At 40.4% G+C, this 19280-nt stretch overlaps 2 protein-coding genes across 2 annotated transcripts; both read right to left on the bottom strand.

The window, feature by feature from the left end:
* Positions 1-1545: 1545 nt before the first annotated feature.
* popdc2 (popeye domain containing 2) lies at positions 1546-10775 on the bottom strand. Its single transcript, XM_038269603.1, has 5 exons — positions 10681-10775; positions 10237-10513; positions 9620-10143; positions 2911-3019; positions 1546-2152 (listed from the first exon to the last, which is right to left on the bottom strand). The coding sequence occupies exons 3-5, from the start codon at positions 10111-10113 to the stop codon at positions 1631-1633; spliced, it is 1125 nt and encodes a 374-aa protein (XP_038125531.1). The 5' UTR covers positions 10114-10143; positions 10237-10513; positions 10681-10775; the 3' UTR covers positions 1546-1630.
* A 1419-nt stretch (positions 10776-12194) lies between these two features.
* Positions 12195-17843, bottom strand: LOC119772897 (cytochrome c oxidase copper chaperone). The gene is made up of 4 exons (XM_038269593.1): positions 17704-17843; positions 14850-14976; positions 14658-14770; positions 12195-12392 (listed from the first exon to the last, which is right to left on the bottom strand). The coding sequence occupies exons 2-3, from the start codon at positions 14966-14968 to the stop codon at positions 14686-14688; spliced, it is 204 nt and encodes a 67-aa protein (XP_038125521.1). The 5' UTR covers positions 14969-14976; positions 17704-17843; the 3' UTR covers positions 12195-12392; positions 14658-14685.
* Between the last annotated feature and the right edge of the window lie 1437 nt (positions 17844-19280).

Raw genomic sequence — 19280 nt, 5'->3', positions numbered from 1 at the left:
ACAGTCTTAAACCGTAGCTCACCACACATATATACCTGAAAGTGCATATGTGCAGAAAAAGATACAGGACGAACGCGAAGGAGGGCCTTACGTAAACATATCACCAGAATGATTGACAGTTGGGAGGACCACTTATTTAGATAATCCACCCAAAAATAAAAGATTGTTCTCTATACTTTTATGTATTAGACCACCACAAAATAGTGTTTTTTCAGCATATATATATATATATATATATATATATATATATATATATATATATATATATATATATATATATATATATATATATATATATATATATACCCAGTTTGGACAGTTATTATGCTAGTTGTATTTGTGAGGATAAAATTTATTGTTGAACAAATACAGCCCTTTCGGTCAATTAAGAATGTTATAAACCACTCAAACCTGAACATTTAAGAAAGTAAAAGTGAGTTTTGCTTTCTTATTGCAAAATCTGTGTGTACGATTAGTGTGCACAATTAATATGCAACTTCATTAAAACTGAACATTTGTGCACTTGAGAGAGAAACAGAGAACATAAAGCAACACTGCATAACTTTTTACCCAATTATTAGCTTAATTTGAGACATATTAAATTATTTTTAGGCCAGTATATAGCAATTGGCTGGTATCGAATTATATATCAACGGTCATCTGTCAATCAATTTTTTTTCAGTTATAGCATCTGGATTCATATGTTGCAGCTAATATAATATAATATAGCAACGGTTGAAATAAGAAATAAGAATAATTTATTTTAGCATTGAGTTCTATCCTAGTGTTTACGAGGATGGACATCTGTGTCTTCTGCAGGCGTAGAGCTAACAGACCTGGCAGCGTTGCGAGGCAAGGGCTCAAACATGTACGGCTGGAAGCCTTCTACACCAAACCAAGCTTCTGCCGCCCTGGCGTCCTCTTCCACAACATCTTCGTCCCCGCTTTCCTCCTCTAAATAAAAAATATATGACGAACCTTCCCGCTCCCTTGATAATCGACCAATCACACTCACTTTATTGTGTAAAGTCAGGCACCACTCGGGAGAATTCCGAACTGCAACCGTTGGAACAGCCGCTTCCCTACGACTATGAGAACGAGAGCTAACTAAGCTAAAAGTGGTTGCTAGGCAAAAAAAAAACTGATATTACCCTTACCTGATCAGATGTACATTTGTTTTGGTTCTCTGATGTAGAATATAATCTAGAGGGGTGAATGTGGCCTTGTATTTATAAGTGACTCGATGACCTTTTAACCTGCTGGTTCAGATATGTCTGCTCTCGGATTCCAAAACTCGAAGGGAGAATGTTTTATTTTGCAACAGTGCAGCGCAGCAAGTTGCTTTCAGGGGGGCTAAACTCTGACGTTACAGATGTAGAGCTCCTAGTGGCTAAAAGTTAAAAGGTGATGTTTTAACGACCAGTAAATAAGTATCAAGTATTATTCATGACGATGTGATTCTAGGTGTTTTTCTTTCCCTTTTAATCACTACAAAGCCATGTTAGTAAGAGTTGTGCAACACAACACTTCCATGCACACACTCCCCCCATGCAACCCAATCCAGCCAAGTGAGGTACTTACATGTAGCTTAAGTGGTGACCCAGTGTGTTAGCTCCAGCACCCTGCCTCTCTACCTTAAATAATCTCTCTCACTGCCATAGTCCATTAAGGAGCCCGCCACATCAGCAAAGTCCTCCAGGACCAGGCTAGTAGAATCCTCACCAGATGGCATCTCCGCGTCTGGTGCCCAAGGGCGCTGATAGGGGCCATGCTCGGGGGGCACATTGCTGCCAGTTGTCCTTGGTCCCTGTGGATCATGTTTGAGGGTTTGAGATGGTCCGGGATTGGACACCTGGTAGGCTGGTTCTGGACGCTGTTGTTCTTTGGCGCCGCCACCATCACTACCGCTGCCACCTTCACTGCCCTGAGAGGAGGGTGCCAGGACATGGTACAGGCTTGGAAGGCGGATGTCCAACAGCACACCACTCTTAATGTAGAGCTTGTTGTTGAGGTTGTAAAGTTTTTCGGAAATGTCATAGCCAAGCATTACGGAGAAGAGACGGGCAATGTAGCGGTCCTTGGATATCAGCATATAGAGACGGCGGCGACTCCATGAGACATAGCGAGAGTCTTCTTCTGCCGTCAGTGTCACCTACAGAAAGTTCAAGGTCAAACCCCTTCATTTAAACACACTTAAACACATTAAAATGTCTGTCTACTTTTGGAAGTATTATCTTCCTGCTTTATTAGAGCATGCCTTTCTGTTTCAAAGCCTTGCAGCAACAGAGTAAAGGTGGACTCCTTCATTGAAAAGAATATTTAAAGGTATAGTGAACAATTTTTCCTTAGACTGAGGCAATGTGACAGTATGGTGCTATCACTATGCCTCCAACTGATTAATCAAAGGGGTATCCTTTTGTCTGACTGATAAATGTGACTTCCCCTGGGGAGTCTGTGGCCTCAAATCCCTCCCGGGGAATCTGCTGTGTACCTTGCAACAGTAAGAAACACCCAAGCCACCTATTCAATGACTGTGCATGAGTAAGACTATCCTACCTGCTCCTCTGGGGTGCACGAGCATGCTCAAACCCCCTTGACCTTGTGCACAGCTCTGTTTATCGTTTGTCTGCATTGCTTGAAGACCCCAAGCAAAAGAAGATACTTACATTACGCTATGTCAGATTTTCAATAGATTTACATAAACACTACAAGTGCACATGCACAGAAACAAGACACTAGCTTGAGACAATGATGTGCAGTAGCATTAGGTGAGCATGTCACATAGACTGGCATGAGCTCACAGTCGAAAGATTGTCCACTATACCTTTAATGAAGAGTCATATGAAAAAATGGCTGCAGAGTTAGCTTCAACAGACTAAATTTAAGTGATCTGTATGTTGGATATAATACCTGGAACTTCCCCTCTTCGTTTGGTCTGAGAGACTCCCACTCAGGAGAGTCGAGGAACTGATGGCGGTGAATGTAATGCAGGAACTGACCCTCCAAAGAGACATTGATCCTGTGAGCAAAAATGAGAGAGATAAGGTCAAACTGAAGAGGAGAGGATTAAGATGTTTGTGGGACAGAGTGAGGTGGAGGTCTTTTCAGTCGTAATCTGTGATGCAATATGCAAAGTAAGTATTGTGGAGAGTTAGCATATTTTACAATTTCTGTCCAGTTATCTATTAACCACAGGTGAGGCATGTGGAGTCAAGAAGTCATCTCCATGCCATATATCTGTCAGCCCAGCACAGGTGAGTCCAATCTGCAAAGGTAGTTAAGTTGTGCAGATTGGACTCACCTGTTACAGTGTGTCTAATCTACTATTAGCTGTGACCCATCTCTGAGATCTCTATTCATGGAGTTAATGGTTTGGAAAGAAAATCCAGATATCTCTTTGCATTCTGACACTAGGAAAAAGCAAGGCACTCCCTGCAACGAAGGGTTCAATTAGTCAGTTTAGCCAGTTCTTAGGTCAGGGTCCAGCAAAAGTGGTCTAAGTTCAGTGAGTCTAGGAACTAAGGCTAGATCCTGGCTGATAGGTAAGACATTATTCTGGAACTCAGGCCCCGTCCACACGAAGTCAAAACGAACACGAAACGCTAATATTTTCCAGAACGTTTGTCGTAAAGACGGAGACGTAAAATAAATGTGATCGTCCACACAAATGCATGAAAACGCTGCAAAATGTATGCCAGGCCTGTAAGTGGCGCTGTGGTGCCAAAGCAAAAATAGGCGACGAAATGTTGGGCATGCGCACTAATATTTATACATGGTTGCCCTGCGGGTCCATTTTCGTGGTTCAGTCAAATTCAGGTGCTGAACTATGTCGTCAATATTGCTCTGTTCTTCCTGGAGATATTCCAGAAGAAGAAGATTCTGTTGTAAGCCCGACAGCAGGGTGAGTAGCATGAGCAGCAACAATTCAACACAGTACGGCGCCATTGTTGTTGTGATACTGTGTCGCGCATGCGTGTTTAGAGGCGACGCCATGACGCATGCGTGTAAGAAAAAAAATGTGGTTAGAGCTTAAAGATGGAAACGCGAAAACGGCGTTTCAAAATCTTCCCACTCTGAAGGCTAAATAAAAAAAAGATCGTTTACAGACCCCCGAAACGCCGGCTTCGTATGGATGAGAGGCTGGTTTGGTGAAAAATTTGTGCGTTTAGGCCAGGGTTTGGCTTCGTGTGGACGGGGCCTCAGACAAGAGCAGCAGGAAAATTGCTGCTAAAACCCAGGCTGAAATTGCACCACGAGTAAAAAGCCACCAGCAGTGCCCCCCTCTGGAGCAAAAAATAAAAAATGACAGTAGGAGATTGGAGGAGGACAGCTGTAGATTGGAGAAGCATTCTAGGTAGACAGAGCACCAGAGCAGGGTGAAGGCGGCAGCTGGCCAAGGCTGGCTCTGGAGGCTAACAATGGGAAGTCTAAGAAGGACAGCAGTAAATTGGAGATGTCAGCTGGGCAGAGAACTCTACAGCAGGAAGAGGAGTCCCTACCTTTTTATCCCTTGGTGTTAACATATATTAAGAACCTAATTTCCTCAATGAAACAAGGAGAGGGCACTATCTTGCTCCATGAAAGTTTCTGTAAGGGTGGAAACAGTTTGACAAATCTTAAAAAGGCTTGCTTTAATCTTTTAATGTGATCATCCTGGTTAGGGGTATTCAATTTCAGTCTTCGAGGTCGGGTTTCTTGAAACCCTTTTGAGGTGTGTCTGCTTCAGCAAATCTGAGTCGAATAATCAGGTCATTAGGACTCTGGAGAACTTGACTGCATACTGAGGAGGCGAATTATTCACATGTATCAGTGTTTTTCCTTTTTCCTTCAAATGAAAAACTCTTTCCTTTGTTTTGTTTTTTTCTTCTTCAATATTTAGGTCAAAACAAAATTAAATTACAGTTAAGTAAAACCTAAAAATACAAAACATATGTTGGCCACTTCGAGTCTGCATTTGTGGCACATTAAAAACAGGCACAAAATCTGCTTGCGTAACATCTCAGCACTTCCTCGAAAGCAACAGTTCTGGTATTTGTTTGTTGTTCCAAATTTGTCTCAGTCTCACAGCGCTCTCTACCTCATGGAAAAGATTTAATTCAAGGTAAAGGAAAGCAGGCCGACTCTACTCCCTTATTGTGGGTATAAAGATATAACTAAAATACTGGTGGATTGCACTGGGACCCACACTGATGAGTCACGGACAGAAATATTCTGTTTACAACATTTCTCTGCTGTAGCTTCGAGAGATCTAATGCAGCTCTGCTCTGAGGATGTTTGGATGAAGAGAACATTTCCTGTGAGGAAAAAAGCTGCCAAGAGTCAAAACTGACTAATTTTAGCAAAGTTACTTATAATAGCTTAATAATAGACATAGTTATTTAAAACTGTCAAACAAGGCAAGACAGAACCCTCTCTGGTAACTTAGCTTCATCCTGTGAAATATTATCATCTTAAAAGGATACATCTTTTTTTTATTTAGATAACATCTATAAGAGGAACTTTCTTGATCTTTTACAAGTACATGGTATCATGCTAACTCAACATTTATTATCTTGAGTAAGACCGACTGCAACAGCTTTGATTCTTAGAGCATAAACAGCATACCTCCAGAACTTTGCAAAAGATTCAGAACCACCAGGGTTATTTGTGTCTAAGGATCTTGTTCATTTTTAATTTATGTATTTATGTATTTTGCGCTGAGTGGGCAGTTCTTGTGCTGCAGGGTGGTGCAGTGGCAAAATCTTCTGTGTTTGATTCCTGACCCAGGGTCTTTCTGCATGGGGTTTGCAAGTTCTCCCTATGCATGTGTTGGTTTTCTCCCGGTACTCTGGCTTCCTCCCACAGTCCAAAAACTTGACTGTTAAGTTAATTGGCTTCTCTAAGGTGTGAGTGTGAGTGAGCAAGCATGGTTGTATGTCTCTGTGTTGCCCTGCGACAGACTGGCGACCTGTCCAGAGTGTACCCCGCCTTTGCCCATAGACTGTCGGAGATAGGCACCAGCCCCACCGCGTCCCTGACAAGGACTAAAGGCTAATTTATACTCAGAAACCAGGTCATCTTCATGTGTCGCAGTGAATGCAAAAGTTCCCCCACCCCTGCCGCAAACAATCTGGTGCACCTCTCCAAAATTGTAGGTGACCGCAGACAGGAGGCCTCTGATTGATCCAATTTACATCCACTCTACACTATGCGTATTTCCTGTTTGGTATCTTACCAGCTTGTTTTGTTTGTATAACCGCCATTCTGGAAAAAGACTCGTGAAGATGGACCAGCTAGAGGGGCGAGGTGCCCGAGAACGCTGGGACCCTTTTTCCACCCTTTTTCCACCTTTTTTGCCCTCATGTCCCTCGGTTGTCGGACAAACTTGCCCCCACTTCCTCACCGCCTCGGCCGTATCTAGACCCACAGCTAGTTTTTGATTGTCCCTCTTGCGTTGTGGCGTGGAATAACATAGCGCAGACCACACTTCAATATTGGGCATAAATCGAAAATATCTGCGATAAGCTCACTGCGACACACTGCTGCGGCAGGATAACCAGCCCTTTAATAAGAGAAATTGGATGGATGGATGGATGGATGGATGGACGGACGGACGGACGGACAGTTTCCCACGGCTGCAGGAGAAAGGGGGTGCTTCAGCACCAGATAAAGCTAAGAGCTTAAAAAAATCACACCTCTGTTTTCTTACAGTAGTTTCTTTCACAGAAGTTTTGACTCTGTCCACACAAAGCCATGTTCTGGAAGAAGAAAGAATTTGAAACGTGAAACAAGAGTGGGAAAACTTTAAGCCATCCCCTGTCGAAACTTCTTTCGGACAGTTTCAACCACTTAATTTGGCTAAAAGGTATCAGGTGAACCACCTTGTCACAGTGTTGGGTTCATTGTTCTTCTTCCTCCTTCTGTGGCAACATTACAGCATCACCCACTGGTAGGGCAAAACAATTACTACACCAGCTATGGCTCTTACAGTCAAACTTTTCTGAGCCAAAAGCGTCTTCAGCCTCTGACTGGACATCCCACCAAGCAAACAGACATTGAAAAGGCATAGAAAAGATTACATGGTAAACATCCGAACAACGGCTACATTTGGTTGAAAAGTGAAAATGGGAAAAGTCATAATTTTCAGATTGTTAAAAGGTTCAAGGTTTTTTCATTGTCTATTATTGGACTAAAGTGGGACAAAAGCAGACGGAACAACCGCAGCCCAATTTTCAACAACTAGCCTAAAAACCGTCTAAATGATGTCTGATGTCCTGCAGTAGAATTATTGCTTGTATATTTCTTATTGCCTTCAATAATTTCAGATTCCAAAGAAACATATTATACAATGTGTGATTGTAAGAATCAATCGGTCAAACAAAGTATTGTTTAAATTGAACTTGGACTTCTCACTTGTTGCTTCATCTAATGAGTGCTGAATAAAATGATGTTGGGTTTTTTTTTCTCAGTTTGAGATCCTGATTCAGTTTTCACCACTTATCACTAAAACTGAAACCCAAAATAGTGGTAGAATAATCTAAATTGGAAGTGGCCATTGAAAACCCCTTTAAGCTTTATGCTTTTATGTGTACTACAGCAGAATTGTCACCTTCCATAAAATGATGAACAGCTGATCAATTATTGGGGATATCAGGGATAAATTAAGCTTTGAGAAATATGAGATAACATATTAACTGACATATAATACTCATTACTTTATAAAAACCTGGTCTTTGTGTGTGTTCAGGGTAAATCCAAATACTCCTCCCTCAGTCATCTGTAAACACTGCAAAAAAGATCTATAAAAAATTTAAATAAGGGCAATTCTCTGGATAAATTAGATGAAATGCCAATACAATAATTATTCTTGCTTTAAAACAATGCTGTTTAGATATTCCATCTATCCATCCATTTTCTTACACCGGGCATCCCCAAATTCGGTCCTCAAGGCCCCCTGTCCTGCAGGTTTTAGAGGTTTCTCTGCTTCAGCACAGCTGGTTATAATGATTGCAGTGGACCAAAAGCCTGTTAATCAGCTTTCAATTAAAATCAGCTGTGATGGAGCAAGGAAACCTCTAAAACCTGCAGGACAGGGGGCCTTGAGGACCGAGTTTGGGGATGCCTGTACACGCTTAATCCCAAGCGGGGAAGCGAGGGGTGCTGGTGCCTATCTCCAGATGTCTACGGGCAAGAGGCAGGGTCCACCCTGGACAGTTCGCCAGTCCATCGCAGGGCAACACAGAGACACACAGGACAAACCATTCACACACACACTCACACCTAAGGAGAATCTAGAGAAGCCAATTAACCTAACAGTCATGTTTTTGGACTGTGGGAGGAAGCCGGTATACCCGGAGAGAAAAACATGCTAACTCTGTGCAGACCCTGGGCCAGGAATCGAACCCAGAACCTTGATGGACAGCATCAACAGCAGTTGCTACCCACTGATGGACTGCATCAACAGCAGTGCTACCCACTGGTCCACTGAGCAACCTTGTTCAGATATTATTTACTTGAAATAAGTTAAAGTCGTAGGGAAAACGGCTGTTCCAACCGTTCCATTTCCGAATTCTCCCGAGTGGTGCACGACTTTACCTGAGTGAAGAAAGTGAATGTGATTGGTCGATTATCAAGAGGGTGGGATTGTTGTGCCGAAAGATTTGCAAGCAAGTTTCGTTGTGACCGGTTTGTCGGAAGCATCTTGCTAACCAGTTAGCAACTTAATGCTAGTAGGTACCCAATGGGAAATAACATTGGGAACAAGTAGCACTAAATATAAATGGATGTTTCTGAGCTTCAGCACACCTGATTCAGAAGATTGCAGTTCAGCAAAGCCTGATAATCTGCTATCAATTGATAACAGGTGTGTGAAAGCTGGGAAACATCTAAAACATGCAGGGCAGTGTGCCTTGATCACCAGGGTTGAAAAACACTGGTGTAGAAGGCTTACAGCCGTACATGTTTGAGCCATTGCCTCGCAACGCTACCAATTCTGTTAGCTCTATGCCTGCTGAAGACACAGATGTCCATCCCCGTGAACACTGGGACGGAACTCAATAGTACAGTAAATTATTCTTATTTCAACCTTTGCGTATATTAGCTGTGACATATGAATCAAGATGCTATGACCGAAAAAATTGGATTGACAGATGACCGTTGATATATGATTGGTCGAATTTAGGTGTTCAGGTTGACGTATAACAAACTGGCCTGCATTAGATAAGAAAAAAAAAAGACAGGATTTTTTTTAAGAATAGAAATTTTCTACATTTTGGGACAATATCGTCTGATAAAGAGTACATTTATATACATGTTTAAGCCAGAATGATTTGACATTTAAATATGATCTCCCTACGACTTTAATGGAGTTTCTATATCATTAGCAGATTGTCTTATACATCAAAGCAAGAAAATATACCCTTATTTCATGAATAATTTACATAAGATTTCTCTTTCTTTTGCAGTGGTCCCTTAGTTGATTTAAAAAAATAACACTAAACTCAGTGTTGAAATAGATAAGGCCAGCTTTCTTGTTCTTGCAGTCACATGGCTACAGATGGACCTGGATCTATCCTCATTTCTACTAATGATGACCACCTATATGAAGTTTGTGTTGCTTTAACACTCAAACACTCCCCACCTCCCAGACAGCAGAAAGGAAAGCTGGTCGATGTACGTCTTCCCCTCCACAGCATACATCTCTCCAGCCTTCAGCTCCACAGCCTTGTTTTCAAAAGCCTTGGCGATGTCCTTGAACACCTGGACAGGCACACCCAGCGGCAGGTAGACGGCCCGGTAGAGGGAGGTCAGCTCCTCGCTGCGGATGCCCTCCTGCTGAAGCCGGTAGAGGAGGTGGCAGATCTGCAGCAGGGAGACCACCAGCAGCAGGAGGTTCCAGGAGAAGACGTCCATGCCGCACACGGTCAACCAGCCCCACAGGGTGAGGCACAGGAAAGCGGGAGACAGGAAGCCGAAGATGAAGAGGGCGCCGAAGGCCCCGCTGCCTCCCATGTAGCCCAGGAACATGAAGGTGTTTCCCAGATGGTAGATGGCCCCCTCTGTGTTGTTGCTCCAGCCATCGCACACAGGTGGAGAAAACAAGCTTTCCCACAGGGTGGAGTTTTCTGCGCTCATGTTTTCGGTTTGTAAAAATCTTACACAGCTCTTGATGCACAGAAAAAATTAAGGAACAGGATTTCAAATATCTAGAGTAACTCCTCTCCTGTCAAAAGCTACAAGCTGCAGTGTTTTGCTTACAGCTGGATAAAAATAAACAGTAAAAATGTTTGTTCCCTCGCAGTCTAGTGGAAAATTCTTCAATGTGAAGAAGTTCTCACGCCTCCGTTTGCTCCAGAAACACAGCTGGAATGGGTCTGCCCTTCTTCTCCTCCTCCTCTCATCCTCAGTCCCTTCCTCTGTCCTCTGGCTCCTCGCCTCGTCTTTGCTCTCCTGCCTGTTCCTCTCAGCCACCAGCCAACACTGAAGAGCCAACAGCTGGAGAAGAAGGGATAAGGGAGGGGACACTGATAGGGCCCTAAAAGGATAACCATGTTTGGAATTAAAACCCAAGGAGGAGAGAGCGACAGACAGAGAGCAGGCCTGCTACTTAACATAACAGAGAGACAGGGACAGGAAACATGGAGTAAAAGATAGGCGGCATGATAAGAAACACACCTAGAGAACAGAAAAAGTGCCACACACCTAAAGTTCAGAGTTTCATCCAAACTCCTTGAGTCCAGTCCTTCCCTACCCCAGGACCGTGTCTTCACGGGTGTGTTTGGAGGCACAGAAATAAACAGAGCAGGAGTGGAGGTCAGGTTTCAGTAAACACATACTAACACCACCAGCGAGCACACAGGGGAAGCTCTCCACTCGCAACTCTAACAGCATCTCAGAAATATGTGGATTCCAGTCATTATAACAAAGATCAGGCTGCATGTATTTAGGGTATTTAAGACGTTACCACAATCACCAACTCATCTGAGGCGGGTTAGTGTGGGTTTTAATAGGACACTTTGAGTGACTTATTTCGTATTCAAAGGAAAATAGAAAAGCGAGTGAATTGGCATGTATTACCAGCTGGCTAAAGCTGGTAATAGAACATCTTCATAACCAAAAATATTCCCCATCCGCTGATCTGATCTTTCTTGTCAGAAAAAATTTAAGGGGGCTTTTTTTCCTGACAGCTGACCAGCAGTGCACAGCCTCAGGTGTGGGAAGTTATAGGGAGGTTTAGATCTGTGCAGCTTCCTCTAGCATCTCATTTAGAGGATTTAAATTTCATGTTAAGATTGATGGAATATTTTCAGTGTTTTTGATACATCTTGTTTCTAGCCTGGATATAAGTTATTGCTTCATAAATATCGACTGAACTGCATAAATAAAAATGAATCTACAAGTGAAATTTGGAGGTTTTCAACAATAAATGCATCTTTTCCTTTTAAAGATAGGCCGATAACTTTTGACCCATGTTAGCATTTCTTCCTTGTATCTGTATCATCTGATACTTGGATGAATTTACTGATTCATTGATGCATTCGGCAGCAATTTCTTGAGATCCTATGCTTTGCTCCTCCATCCATTTGCTAACAATTGTTGATTGTTTAGATTATTGTAACTTTTTTAATTTCTGTGAAGTAAAAGATAAAGCAACATCAGCTCCCAAGAATCAATTCCAAAACATTGAGGATGTTATTCTGATGTCATATTACCCTGTATCAGTCATCTCTACTTCCAGTAACTGAGGTATAAACTACACTAATCACAGTGTTAATTGTAATATTTCTTCTCACATTAAACTAATCAAATTTCCTCATAACTCAGTTTCTTTCAAAGGTTTTCTGACTCTTTACTTCACTAAACACTTGCTTAGAAAAAAAAAACTAACCACTTGAAGCAATTTTTAAACTTAATACCATTTAGATCAATTCCATTTCTTTCTTAATGAGCTGATTTATTAAAATAAAGGGTTAATATATAAAAAAAAAATAAACTGGTTATCACTGCAACCAGTTTTCTAGCAGCGTTAGGATGCATGTCTACAATCAGAACACTTCAGTGACACCATGGAGAATGCAGATATGCCAAGTATTGACTCTACAGGGTCAGGAGTTATTTTTAAGCACAAGTGCATACCAGGAGCACCAACTGTGGGCCAGGCAAACCTTATTACAGAGAGGGACATCGGCAACCTTTCTAAATGAATGTACAAACACTTTTATTGCATAGGACTTTTATTCATGATCACACAGCCTTAAAGATATTCAAACTGCACATTTTACAGAGTTAGAAAAAAAAAATAAAGCCATCCTTTCAAGTGCTTAATATCACATTTCTCTTCCAGTGGAGTTATAAATAAGAGTGTGAAAAAAAGAAAAGGATCTCCTGGGTCATCTTCCACTCACGCCATCACACTGCAGAGGAGACAAGAAATCATTCAGCTTTGTGTTGAAGTTATTTCACAAACTGCAGATTAAATTATAGAGCACAGATGGATGTAAAAGTTACAGCATGTCAAATATATTTAGCAAAAGATTAAATTTAAATGCCAGTGATGTTGAATCGTAAGAAAATGTTAAAACATGAACTAAACTCTGCATAGAGCTTCAGGGTGGCTTCATTTAGCCACAGCAGAGTGCAGGAAGCCTTGCATGGCGGACAGTTTGTTACCGTGCAGAAAATCAGTGAAAACTAACAACTTTAAGTGACAGTTTCCTAACTGTATCAGCATATAGCATCTGAATGGTTCAGAGAAAGGGCAGCCGGCCATTTGCACAAAGCACCAACTCAGTTCAGTTGGGATTTAGTCTGTCAGAACACATCTGGCTGCAAGTTAAAACAGGAGGCTTCAAGCTCTGACAGATAAAATACTACATGTCAAATGATGAGAACAATAATGCATAATAAGGGGTTTTTAAGTCGTAGGGAAGCAGCTGTTCCAACCGTTGCATTTCCAAATTCTCCTGACTTTACCCGAGTGAATAAAGTGAATGTGATTGGTCGTTTATCAAGGGGGTCGGATTGTTGTGGCGGAAGGTTCGCAAGCAAGATAGGTTGTGGCCGGTGTCTAGGAAGCATCTTTCTAACCAGTTAGCAACTTAGTGCTAGTAGGTTCCCAATGGGAAATTCCATTGGGACCAAGTAGCACTAAAAAGACTAAACTACACTGTCAAGGAACGCTATGGACAGAGGAAACATGCAAGAGGAGGAGAGTTTTGTGTCAGAGGTCGTGGATGAGCCTCCTCCGTCATAAATTTTTTATTTAGAGGAGGAAGGCGGGACGAAGATGCTGTGGAAGAGGACGCCAGGGTGGCAGAAGCTTGGTTTGGTGTAGAACGTTTACAGCCGTACATGTTTGAGCCCTTGCCTCGCAACGCTGCCAGTTCTGTTAGCTCTACGCCTGCTGAAGACACAGACGTCCATCCCCATGAACACTGGGACGGAACTCAATGGTAAAGTAAATGATTCTTATTTCTTATTTCAGTCGTTGCGTATATTAGCTGCGACATATGAATCAAGATGCTATGACCGAAAAAAAAAATGTGATTGACAGATGACCGTTGATATATGATTGGCCGAATTTAGGTGTTCAGGCTGACGTATAACTAACTGGCCTGCATGACAGGGTTTTTTTTTTATATATATATAGAAATATTCTCAATTTTGGGACAATTTTGTCTGATAAAGAGGACAGTTATACACGTTATGCCAGAATGATTTGACAATTAAATATGACTTCCCTACGACTTTAAGTGAGATTCTATGGCATTATATCTAAACATCCCTTACTGTTTGAAGAAGAAATGCAATACCAAAAGTCTGCAGAAAAGTGAAGAAATCCACTGAACAGGAAAATCTGTTTTAGCCGATTCTACCCATTTGTTAGGATGTTCCATTATTAGTCACCTATGTGTTTGTTATATTACCTCCCTGTTAAGCAGAGTAGATAGAGTACATAGTCTTCCTTCACATAGTGTAACACTGTGTGTTTACAGAGGCTATTTTAAGAGGACAGGCCTTCTGTCTGAATAATTAGCACAAATAACGGTACATCCCGGAGGCCAGATTGATAAAGAAGAACACATCTGTAATCCTGAGGCTTAGATGCAGAAGGGAACAAGGTCAGGGTTTTGATGGCGTGTCAGGAACTGACACGCACAGCTAAGCATCCACCTGATGCAACACATAGGCCGATGAGGTATAAGAAGCAGGGGATGACCTTGTTTGTTTTTGGATGCAATCACGTGCTAAGGACTTCAGTCCACAGCTGTGCTGAAACGCTGCACTCTCTCTTTTCTGACCTGAACTGATCTGGAATAAATTCTGTTTTACTCCTAGTTATAGTCCTTTTTATAGATTTTCCAAACCTTAAGTGAAAAGTGGTTAAACTTAGTAGATTGCTTCCAGAAAAAGAACTGGAAGGGTAAACACGTTGAGGGACCTTTAGAGGTACCCTGATGATGCGTTCTTACCAAACATATTCAGAGCGCCTGGTTTACATCCAAACAATAAGCAAGACGGCAATGAGGGGCGCCCAGAGGTGCAATATGGCATTAATACATTGTTTCATTGAACCATCAATGCAAATTCAACAGGTCTAAAAGCTTTTGAAAGCCAACTACAAACTTCCTGTTGGAAAGCTGTTTAAAAATATGTGTGGCTGGAAACAAAACACTTACCACAGTCACACAAGAACAAAACACGGAGTTAAACCTTGAATCCAAGTGACCTCATGCATTCTTTATGCGCCTCAATAAGGTCCCTGCAGTTCTCCTCTCCCTTCTCAATGATGCTAGAAGAGACAAATGACAAAAATGTTTTCCACGAGCAAAAGAGGGAAAATACCCCAGTCTAACCGGCTCTCTACTTACCAAGCATCTCTGACTTTTTTCGTTTCTGGACAAGCACAGCATGGTTTCAGAGGCTTCTTCTGCTCTGCACCAGCAGTCACAGCAGGGGTCTCTACACTGGCAGCAGACAGGGACGACATCTTGGGAGCTGAAATACAGCAGATCCTTCAGACATGTTTCCATCAACACCAAACTTTTCCAGAAACTTTCTTACATTTCTCATGTTGATGTTATGACACCAAAGCATTTAATGACTAAATATTTACCAGGCTGGTGTTTAATACAGCTATGAAAGAAAAAACACCACCATGGATTTAGACAAGCTGTAACGGTTCATTAAAGATTGTAATAATATGCATTTATCTCAGGTCAACAGTTTAAGAAATACTTTATTTGTAAATATCAAAGAAGAATGAAAACATTTTAGCTTAAAAACAATGATTGAACTTGGAGACCAAGACTCCATTAACCATTTCGCCTTTTCTCTGCAGGCAGGTTACATTCATAAAGATGTGAACATGTGATAAAACAACTGATCCCACACGCTGTCAATACTGAAAACTTTACAACATGATCAGGACTCCGTTAACACACAAAAAAAAACAAAAAAAAATTTGGTGAGAGTATCCACATTAAATCATCCACTGGTGAAGAAAAGACATTTTACTTCAACTCAAACCAAGACAGGTCACATAAAGCAGGTAAACACTTTGGTTCAAGTCTTTTAAAATATTTCAATTTTTAATACCTTTTCAAGTTTCAACCTTAGTCAGTGAAATAACATGCTGCGGTCATTTTGCACATCTCTGATGTTGCTGCTATTTTTCAAATATCCATTACAGTAGCTATATACTGGTTAATTATTCTCCGGATGTAGAGTTTTATATTGTTAAAGCACTTTACAGTACAGTATTTTATTGTTTATCTTTTAACTCTTCAATATTATTTTATTCTTATAAATTTTTTCTAATGTCTACATTTGTGTGACAATTTTTTTCTATAATCTTTTTGCTGCTGTAAACACCAGAATTCCCCCACTGAGGGACATTAAAGGGATTTTCTATTCCATTCTTAAACATACAGACTCAAATGACAGCACTTTCTAGGGAAGAAAAAATGTAGAATGTAGCAAAATACACAAAAAAGTTAAGTTTGCTTTATAATTACCTCCTCTTTACATTTACATTACTCAATACATTAACTGTTTTATCAACGTCCATTTATCCAATATTACTCTGTTTATTATAGGGCTATATTCAGACTTTTATAAGCAATCTCTGAGCACCTGCTTATTCTTTATCAGAAATGGATGTAATAAAAAAAAAAAATTAAAGATAAACCTGAAATTAATTGATTAACTTCAGAGGTTTCAAATAACGAAGTACAAATACTTTGTTACTGTACTTAAGTACACTTTTTAGGTATCTATACTTTACACCATTACTTATTTTTCTTCCTACTTCTGACTTCTACTCATTACATTTTCACACAAGTATCTGTACTTTCTATTTCTTACATTTTTAAAACAAACGTTACTCGTTGCTCTTGGCTTCAGTTTAATGTTTGTAAATATTTATTTCACATCATCTGTGCCATCCAATGCAGATCATTGGCGCCATCCACATCTAGTGAAAACTAGTGTAATTAGATAAGTCATATAACACAAACACTCATTGGTTAGCTAAAGGAAATCATCAGAAGCAAGCAGGTGTTCTTCAAACTCCAAACGTGAATTGTCTATGCCATGCTACAATGTAAGATTCAGAAAAAGATGTTGAAATGTCTGAAAGGTCGGACACAGGCGAGAGCGTATCAGGGGATGGAGACCAACAGGACCTCCCTCATCCTTGGCCCTATCTCCAAGAATTTTTCAAAATAGTCGAAAAATTTAGCTTTCAGTTCACATAGTGGCATCTGGCTGGGTTTTTTTTTAAAGGTTACTTTATACTTTCATACTTTAAGTAGTTTTTTGAGCACATACTTTTTCACTTTTAATTCATTAAAGAGGTCAAGCTGATAATTCAACTTTTACTAAAGTGTTTTTAAACTGCATTATTTATACTTCTACTTAAGTAACAAATGTGTGTAGTTTTGACACCGATGATTAATTATCATAATTTACTTTTTATATTGAAGAAAAAAAAATGAAAGCAGAACAGAGTTGTGGCAAGCCAGAATTCTTTTTTATTTTATATATTTAATTAATTAATCTAATTTCTTTTCAATAATAAGAGCAACTGTTTGGAATAAGAATATGACTATAATAAGTCATAATTTAACAGTAACAACATTCAAATATATTGAATATGTTTTGAAACGCTGTGCTTAACCTTATCTACAGGATTTTAAAGTTGTTTATTTGAGCTCTTTAAGACATCTTTATTGTTTAACCTACCAAAAGAGATTCATTTATTAAATTTCTAAACCTTTGCTGGATACAAATCCAAGCGGATTATTGATTATTTCAAACATTTCTGTTTCTTTCACACATGCTAACAGATATGACGGTGAGACTGGGAAATGTGAACAAAAACAGTTATTATACAATTTTAAGTTGTTGGTTTTTATTATTATTATTATTATTACAAAACTATGCATAAAATCAACAGAGTTTTGTTTAAATAATTAGAAAACGAGGCTATTTTCAATACTTCCCCTGCTTGCCAGCTTTTCTATCGTTTGATAACCGTTTGGTAACGTTACAAAACGCTTACATAAAGTTAGCTAACACCAGCTAGCATAACACAACTGACAAACTGTAGGACTCGTGCCAAGAAACGCGACATTTTAAAGAAAAACTGATTAAACTGGGATTTTTTTTTACAGGCTTCCTATCAGAAACGAGCCTGAGTTGTATTAAATAAAGCAGACTTACTTGATACAAAGCCCGGCTCTCACACCAGCCGACACTTCACCTTCAAACTGAAGCTACCATGCGGGGAGATAGGTCACGTGTTCCATGTCAGTATCCCGCATGATCACAACCGACAACCAAGCATTCTGGGAAATGTAGTAAATTAAAACGAGGAGCTGGAAAGTCACAAACAAAAATGAAACCTATTTTTAGTTAGCATTACATATTTACTTATCAGACCCCTACACCTTAAACTAAACTAGCTTTATTAACTAGTGCTTGATGCACCACATAATGTGGTTTATAAATATTTAATGCTCTGAACTTTCATATTAAAGCAGGTTTTTGCACCATGTTTTTTTTTTCGACCACACTGTTTACATTTAATCACTGCTGCACTTTAAAGGAATAGTACACCCAAAACATGAAGCGCGTTCACGAGTCTACGGAAACCGCGGCAGACCAAACCAGATGAAAGTGAGTAGAAAATGAAGGCTAATTATGTTTTGGGTGTACTATTCCTTTAAGGAATGGTAATGTTAGGAAAGCTGTACAAAATGAAATGTCGTTTTGTATACAAAATGACAATACGTTGGTGAAGGTTCTCAGTCTTCAGGGTCACTCCAAAAAAAACAAAAAAAAAAACAATTAAAAACAATCCACTGGACTTTGTTTCCAACTTTGAAGACGTCCCATCCAGGAAGCTTTTCCTATTAAAAATGTCTGGAATAGCGTTGAGTTTGAGGTTTTATACAGTAGCCCAACAAAGCCTTTTTTTTGTTTTGAAAACTTGCAAATTGGAACAGAGGAAGGGGTCCACCCCTTTAGAATGGGGCTCATTTGGCTTCTTTTGTTAGACTGCAATACCCCAGACAAAAAGACAATTAGGCTACGCTCACACTGCAGGCCTTGATGTTCAATTCTGATTTTATTGTGAAATCCGTTTTTTTTTTTTTTTTTTTTTTTGCGTTGTCTTTGACATTTCCAAATATATGCCACTTGTATGTGAATGCCTGTGTGAACTGCAGTCATACAACGCAAGTGTCCCACATGCGCAGTAGAGGACGCAATGACATCACAGGCCAGCTGCTCTGTGTTTAGGGAAGTAAACATGGATGGTAGTGCCGGAGCACATCTAGCGATCTTTCCCAACCATAAAAACACAAGATGGTTAAACATAAATACTGCTCTCCGCATTATCGTCAGCCATGGTTGTTGTTTTCCTTGCCGTTTCTTTATAGCAAGACCCAGAATGGTGACCTTTGTCGGGTATTAATGGCATTCAGGTCGGATGAATGCGACCTGGCCGTTCAGACACAGGTTGCATTTGAAAAGATCATATTCGTATCGGATTCAGGACCACATTGCCAAGTGGCCTAGGTCGCATTGGAAAAAAATGGATCTGTGTTGTTCAGACTGTCATGAGAAGAACAGATCCAGGTCGCATATGGGCTAAAAAAACATATTTGGGTCACTTCAGGCTGCAGTGTGAACGTAGCTTTAGATGGGTATGGGGTATTGCAGTCTAAAAAAAGAACCCAAATGACCCCCCATTCCAACTGGGGGGACCCCTTCGTCTGTTATAAAATGCATGCTTT

Source organism: Cyprinodon tularosa, unplaced genomic scaffold (genome assembly GCF_016077235.1).
Source record: "Cyprinodon tularosa strain WSP-4 unplaced genomic scaffold, ASM1607723v1 ctg730, whole genome shotgun sequence".
NCBI lineage: Eukaryota > Metazoa > Chordata > Actinopteri > Cyprinodontiformes > Cyprinodontidae > Cyprinodon > Cyprinodon tularosa.
This window is presented reverse-complemented; position numbering and strand designations above follow the sequence as displayed.

Excerpts from the sequence above, each read along its gene's own strand:
- popdc2 (XM_038269603.1), bottom strand. The coding sequence starts at position 10,113 with ATGAGCGCAGAAAACTCCACCCTGTGGGAAAGCTTGTTTTCTCCACCT. Across the intron at positions 3,020-9,619 it reads TCCTTTCTGCTGTCTGGGAG|GATCAATGTCTCTTTGGAGG; the intron begins GTGGGGAGTGTT and ends TTTTGCTCACAG. Across the intron at positions 2,153-2,910 it reads ACGAAGAGGGGAAGTTCCAG|GTGACACTGACGGCAGAAGA; the intron begins GTATTATATCCA and ends AACTTTCTGTAG.
- LOC119772897 (XM_038269593.1), bottom strand. The coding sequence starts at position 14,968 with ATGTCGTCCCTGTCTGCTGCCAGTGTAGAGACCCCTGCTGTGACTGCT. Across the intron at positions 14,771-14,849 it reads AAAAAAGTCAGAGATGCTTG|CATCATTGAGAAGGGAGAGG; the intron begins GTAAGTAGAGAG and ends TGTCTCTTCTAG.